Source organism: Pieris rapae, chromosome 21, assembly GCF_905147795.1.
Source record: "Pieris rapae chromosome 21, ilPieRapa1.1, whole genome shotgun sequence".
Classification (NCBI taxonomy): domain Eukaryota; kingdom Metazoa; phylum Arthropoda; class Insecta; order Lepidoptera; family Pieridae; genus Pieris; species Pieris rapae.
This window is the reverse complement of record NC_059529.1, coordinates 1862664-1870591: the sequence shown is the minus strand read 5'-3', so window position 1 is coordinate 1870591 and position 7928 is coordinate 1862664. Positions and strand designations below refer to the sequence as shown.

General features: G+C 32.0%; 1 protein-coding gene across 1 annotated transcript in view; it reads right to left on the bottom strand.

The window, feature by feature from the left end:
- Positions 1–910: 910 nt before the first annotated feature.
- Positions 911–7928, bottom strand: part of LOC110997702 (6-phosphofructo-2-kinase/fructose-2,6-bisphosphatase) — a 28785-nt gene continuing 21767 nt past the window's right edge. The window contains exons 7-9 of the mRNA XM_022265971.2: positions 5687–5921; positions 3176–3303; positions 911–1795 (exon numbers count right to left, since the gene is read on the bottom strand). Of these exons, the coding sequence (XP_022121663.2) occupies positions 1688–1795; positions 3176–3303; positions 5687–5921 (471 nt within the window). The 3' untranslated portion in view covers positions 911–1687. The remainder of the gene's footprint in view (positions 1796–3175; positions 3304–5686; positions 5922–7928) is intronic.

Genomic DNA, 7928 nt, shown 5'->3' with positions numbered 1-7928 from the left:
TAAGGATTGTAGGGTTGGTTTTATTATATTATAAACTAGCTGACCTGGCAAACGTCGTCTTGCCAAACTACTACCTTTAACTCAGCGCCATCTGTTAGAATTGTATCAAATAATAAACAAATGTTAATGTTATCGTAATTTTAGTAAGGATGCCTATTTTTTTGAAAATGAAATATAGCCTATGTCACTCAGGAATGATGTAGCTTTCCAACAGTGAAAGAATTTTTCAAATCTGCCAAGTAGTTTCGGAGCCTATTCAATTCATACAAACAAACAAACAAAAAATCAAACCTTTCCTCTTTATAATATTAGTATAGATATATATATAACTGCCCCCGTGAACTTCGTTTCTCCTTGATGGCTACCCTACCTTTTTAGTACATACCAACATGGAACATTTTGCTGTTACTACTTTTTCTCTATATGAACCTCGGACTCAGATAAGCTTTTAATAAAGAAATAAAAAATAGGGGTTAATTTTATTTGGGTGAAAATTAAGGGTTGCATCTATTTGTGTATGCCGTATCATAAAAACAAAAAAAAAACGAGAAAATAAAAAACCTTAGGGGTTCGAAAGATAGATAGTAGCCGATTACAGACCTACTGAATATGCATAATAAATTTCATAAGAATCGGTCAAGCCGTTTTGAAGCAGTATGGGAACTAACATTGTGACACGAGAATTTTATATAGATATTCCCATTCGACTTATTCGATAAAAAAGGTCTCCTCGTAAACTGTGTGCTGCGATATTGCAGTCTATTTGATTCTTCTTAAGTTCTCATATAATTTTCACCCATGTATTTCCTTTCTATGGCATGCTTTCATAAGTGTCTGATTGTCTTTACTTTAACATGTATGATGTTTGAGAACATAAATAAAATAAAAATTGACAAAATTAAACCACTAATTAATACCGTATTCTTTATTGTAAGACTAAGTACAATGGGTCGTAATTGTCATGTGATAGGAATTATTTAAAAATACTCCATTACATCCAAAGTAAACTTATAATTAAAAACATCGTCCTAACATAAAAATTGCTGAAAGCCGGCAGTTCGGGCAAATGCAAGATGTCCATAATCTTAAAAAATACAACTAGTACGTTCTCAGATCCACTTATTTTTTAATGCGGGTATAACTCAAGAGTATACCCTCTTTTTTTTCTTTTTTTTTAAAAGACGTTACATACAAGTCCTTCAGTCGAATAGTCTACTCGAAATAAAAATGTTACTAAAGTAAATATAAAACTAATTTTAACTGGATAACATGCGTCATATTAACTACTACTATCAGTGACTACCAGCAAGTGTGATAACAAAATCCTTAATTTTACGGTGTACCTACGTTTTCTAACAATTTAACTTTCGATTCCTAGACTACAGAATTACTTGAAACATACGTAAAAAAAAAATAATGCTAAATAATTTTATGACAGGGACACAAATATAAACTGTCAGTCTTCACTTCCACATTGTGCGACCACTGCGACATTACACGTCAAAATCACTGTGAAAAGTCACTACAAAATCACTGTGAAATAACGCGTCTAAATCACTGCTATTCGGGGTTTTTCACAACCGCGAATTAATGGGCCATATTTGAGGTCTGGGACTCGAAGAGGCCTAATAAGGCCTTTAATGTTGAGATAGCGTCACCCGCACGGCTAATCCGCGCCGAGTGAGGCCTAAAGTTGTGCTTCTGTCGGATTCTGCCAGAGGTTTGATGGTAGCGTGTCGTAGTGGGATGGAACCGTCAACAAGGCATCCGCAGTTGTTCTGCTTATCGAACAATTCTGTAATTAAACATAAATAGATTAGGATACTTTAACATTTAAATAGGTGACGTGCTTCCATTTCACCATGCCTACTGCTGATAGAGGACTAATCTGTCTTTTATTTTTTTTGTAATAAAGAAATGATTGAGTATTACTTAAGATGTCATGTGGAGCATGATGTAATAGTTGCAGCTCCATACAAACGTTGTGTATATAGAAAAAACTTGATCATTAAAAACAGTGGCGGAGAGTTTATTGCCAGTTCTTCTCGTCCGTTGTACGCCCTTTTGAGAACTGGTAGTAAATGTATTACTGGAAACATTTGGCATTTCATATGTATTTCTTTATGAACGTTCATAAAATGGATAAAAGATTTTTGAATATTAATTGATAATTACCAAAATAAAGGTATCAGTGTTTTGAATGTGTAAAGTTATTTCTTTATACATATTAAGTATTATTTTATGTAACTATGTATATACAATAAGGTTTACTTGCAAATATTAAAGTACTCTTAAAACATTATAGAGTTAAAACGGCGTTATCATTGCAATAAAATTTATAAAATAACAAAAACTTTACGAATGATTAACGATTGTTAATCACCTTAATGTAAATTTATGTATACTTATCATACTCTGTTTTAAAGGTAATACAAACATAAAGATAAAATGATAATTGTCACAGCACAATGTATAACCAAGAAATTCCATTGATTTACAGTTAAGATAATAATTTATCTGTCGACATCTAAGTCACCTCTCATTATTTTATCACTATTGTACAACACACAAGTGATTATATCATATATGTCAACACGAATTGTTAACACATACACAATAATTTAATAACCAATTACAAAGTGTTTAATATGGCCATATTTTTTAAAGACAGTGATTAATAATTTCTGTCAACATTACTTGTTAGAACATTTAACTCATAAATATATAGCAACAATCAAACAATTTTAATTGAAAATAGCATGTATGTAAGACGCTATGTTCAATTAAAATTTAATAAATAATAAATCTACCACCATGGCACTACCACCTTCTTAAGTATGGGGTCTCAGATTTTTTATATTTTTGTCAATCTAATAGGCACTTGCCTATCGATCGAATTCCTGTACACGCTGTCAACTATTTGGATCTAAAGTAATTTTCTGTTTTATCACAATATTTTCCTTCACCGTTCGAGCAAATTTTGCATATAATGCAATTCCATTAATGCACAGCCGGGGACCGAACCTACGACCACAGGGATGAGAGCAGCTGAAACTACTATTACACTTTATTCTTTTACGCCTGCTATTTAGCAGACTGTGATTTATCACAGTTGTGATTTGTTAGATATTCACATCATTGTCATAGACATCATTCTATTGATTTAATATATTACCTTGGGTTGTTGGCGGTGTGTATCCACACACTCTACGGGCAGCTTGATCATTTCCACCTTGTATTTATACCCATACGATGTCAGCTTAACAATTGTATGCAGCGGTACATTCATGTAAGGCAGCTCATCTGTAAAAGAAATAAATAAAATTAATCAGTGGCGCTACCACCTCTTTAGTGTTACAGATTTCTGAATCTGTTTCATGATCATTTTTTAAATCTAATAGGCAAGTAGGTGATCAGCCTCCAGTGCCTGACACACGTCGTCGATTTTTTCGGTCTAAGACATGTCGGTTTCGTCACGATGTTTTCCTTCGCCGTTCGAGCAAATGTTAAATGCGCACATAGAAAGAAAGTCCATTAGTGCACAGCCGGGGATCGAACCTACGACCTCAGGTATGAGAATCGCACTAGGCCAATACTGCTCAAAGAAATAGCCGATATTATACCCTTTTGTATCATAACTTTATTTAAAACCGTACCAACCAATTTATTTTAGTATTAATACATTTCTTAAGACGGTTAAACCACAATCCATAAAAATCTTTAGTTTATGTGAGTTCTAGAGCTTTAACTGATGAAAACACGTGGTTATCAAATGACGCTAGAAAGCGCTAGAAACGTCGAGTTATATAATAAAATAAACAGTTTTAAATTTCTAAAGCGAAAATTTAGTACGCCACAATACATGTCAGAATGCCCTACATAAAACTATAACGTTCTAGAATCACGATCTATGAATAAACAATGTAGGTCGTGATATATCACCGATGATTGATTGTTAAACTAATCGTCGCTTCCGTGAAATGAGGAAACCATTTTTGCTTATGAAATGTAATGACGCTGTAGAGCATCCTACTACATACAAATATATATTATATAGCAATATATAATTTTTTTAAGTTGCTCCCCTAACACTGTGACATTGAGATCTCTTCGCGTATGTTTGCCTATGAATGAAAATATAATATCATCATCATAAAAAAATGTATTTTATTTTTTTCAGTGTGCCAAGTGTTTATAAATTAATAAATATTATTTTATATCCGTACCGTAACAAATTCAAAATGTCGTACATACTATTATTAGGTATTGTCAGAATCCAATTCAAATACGATAGTTGCCAAGTGAAGATGAAAAAATAATTTTTTTTTATTTTAAATTTAAAGCAAACTATCTGATTTCAGCTTTATACAACTTAACCTTTATACAAATAAGATGCAAAAAAAAATATTTTTGCCAAAACTTTTATTCGCTTTTCTGTGTGCCTGTCTGTCTTGCTTGTTTGTAATATTGTTACATGTTTTTACCACAACTCCTATGAAACTTCTTTTTAATAATAATAATTTAGTTACAAGAATATGGTACAGAGATGTAACTATTTCCAAGGAGTTATAAAAGTTCGCATACACTACAACATAATGGCGTGTAAATTTGTCTAAAAGGGAATTTTACATTGAAGTTTGAATATTAAAGTGATATCATTATAATCAGTTCCTATATTATTTGTAGTGATAAAATATATTAAAACTTTATCAAATAGTATTATTAACGATGTCTCACCCATATAACCATTAATAGAATAATATTTTTTCCGAAATTTCGGTTTTTAAAAACTCTTCTAGGAAGATCATTTAATGTTTTTGGTAAAAATCTTAGTTGCCTTACAAGAAGTGTTTCGTTATGTGTGTTATGTTTTGTATACAATTCCAGATTAATTTTTGACACATATACTTAAAAAGGAGCTTATTACATTGAACTGCATGTAATATTAATAGAATATATGTTTTTCACTATACATATAGACGTTCATTCTAGAAAAATATCGTATGATTTGATGTTTACACTGAAATGATAAGATAAAAACATTTACCTATTTATCATAAATGTCGTGTACATTTTCACTACACAGCAAGGCAAATTGAATTAATATAAACATTTAATTAACGTTACTAGACGGGGTAATTAATAGGGAACGAGTTCTTCAAATTATAATTATATATATAACTGCTTTTAACTAAACGGCGCCGTTAAACTAGCAGCCTGAAAGATATTCAGACATTAAGGCGTTTGTTACAACATTGAATAAACTTGCTAGCTAATGTTTAAAAGATGAAACATATGACATAAAAATAAAACTTTGAAAATTAAATTATTAATTTCACTAATCTCTTCCATTGTACTTGTTGTTTTACATGAAACATTGGAAAACCCCGTCAAAGTTTGCCCTATTGACATTATGAAGTGTTTCGCTTCGAGTTTGAGAGTGGCAGAAAGTGGAATTAAATTAAATTAACAGTCCATAGTAATGAAACGTCATCGATCCAAGTCATTTGCCTAGCTGTTTAATCAACTGGCTAAACATCTTTCAGGCCGTTAGTTAAACGGCGCCGTTCAATGAACGGCCTAGCCTTTTAACCAAACAGCGCTATTTAACTAGCGGCCTCTATGACATTCAGCCGTAGCAATTGTAACATAAGCTAACATATAACGAAAAATTCGACCAACTTACCAAGCTTAGCATCCAAGAAGTATCCGAGCATACATCGCAATACTGCCTGATGCCCCACCACCACTACGTGATCTTCATCCTCCAGGGCTGAGAGAACTGGCCTCAGTCGTGTCATAATGTCAATATAGGACTCCCCCCACGGATATCTGTACCGCAATTTGTCCTGATCACGCCAGGCGAACTCTTGTGGGAATCTTTCTTGCATCTCTTCATATGTTAGACCCTCACAAATGCCCTGTGAACGATAATAATCAATAAATAACCTTTATTGTGTTACATATCCATTGCACTCCCTTTTCCCCGCATAAGCAATACTTGTACCCCTCTGATAAAACACCATTATAAAAAGAAGCGGACCACAGAAATCGACAGCTTTGATCGAATACCTCACATGAGACCGGTCAATTCTCAATTACTAATAATATATAATATACGTAGAGATTATTTAGCGTGCACCTTATATCGGGATGACTAATAGTAATATTTAGTTAAGTCTCAATTATTGTAGTAGTAATTAATTAAAGTAATTTAAATGATTTTGTTTTTTTTTTGGATTCACCGCTGGCTCACACATTTGGTAAAAAAACAATTGAAAACTCTTCTATTAGAAACCAGTTATATGGTTCAATTGTCCAACATATACTTATTTCAGCCCACTCTGCTAGCCTACCGTACGATAAATTAGGAACTAAAATTTATATAAAAAAAGGTTAGCTTTTCTATTTATTCATTTAACTATGACTATGTAGGTTGAGAATATTGTAAATACGCTATATGTCTATTAATGAACAATTATTAAATATCCTTTTCTTAATGTCTAAACATATCTTGTAAGATTGCCAATTACTTGGCTCAATTTAATACCTATGTCGTGAGTGTGCGGAACGATGATTTCATTCAAATTTATTTTGAGGAAAATCCTAATATACGATAGTAATCAATACAATTATTGCAACTCATTGTACTAACACAAAATACGTAAATGTTATAAATACATTAACTAAAATTGTTTGGTTGAAAGCATCTTGGGTAGATGGAATTAAAATTAATTTTGCCTTAACATTAATCATTTTTAATATTAACTAGTAATTAGCTAAATTGTAGCCATAGGCCATTTTCACCCGCAATATTTAGATCGAAGCACAATGTTCTATAGCCTACAGCTCAAAAGGTTTTGTCGGTAAATAGATTTTTAAATTAAATTTTTTTGGTAGACATATTGTATCGCAAACTTTTTTGTAGACTGAAGTCATCTATAAAACTGTTATACATAACTTTGCTCCATTGTCCATAGTTCCCGCAGACTACACAAGATAGGAATTTTAATTGTTCGTAGTAGGTAGGTAGTAGAAGTATTTAATAGTGAAATTATTTTTCAAGTCCTTCCAGTTTCGGAGCCTATTCTGTGCAAACAATGAAATATTTCGTCTTTACAATATAAATATGGACGTGTACTGATGTTACGTCAATAAAAAAACCAAATATAATTTGCAAATCAAGGCCACGGTGAGAAGAGGTGGCAAAGAAACTCTCCGGCACTCTTTTGAATTGCTAGATATTGTAAACTGCAAATTACGCCATACAGCTGAAAATGGCATTACTAGTGTAATATAATTGCTTTATCTGTATTACACTACATATTGTTTGAAGTGCACTCAAAGATAAGTTGAGTAAATATTTTAGCCAAAGCTATATATAGTATAAGCTTTATTACTGTCTGCTCAAATTCCGGTCACTCATACAAAAAAAGATAATATAAAATATAATTGACAAAGATTAATCGGTAATGGTAACCATGGAAACAGATATAAAAAAATAAATCAGTATCGCTGTAACTTTTAGGGCTGCTATATGTTTTCTGTATCCAAACCAAAGCTCCAAAACAGGTAACATCTAATGGTATATATCCACGATATTTTTTTATCGCCATATCAATGTGATTAAAAAAACGAATATAATACCCGTCATGTCATAAATCATATGATTCTTTCGTCAGAATTTTTATCACAAGGTAAATCCATTATGAATGCAACGTAATTTAATTATTAAAACTACTTTAACATAGCTCAGTTGAAAATTGTATTATTCAGAAAATTGTATTATTTATTTATATAGACAAATCCAAGGGCTATTAGATTTAGATTTGTGTCATTTGTTTGAAACAGGTGTGTGGCCTGGTGGCCGGAAGCTATATCCTGAATACAGGGAGTATTCTGGATATAATATAATTACAAATTAGAAC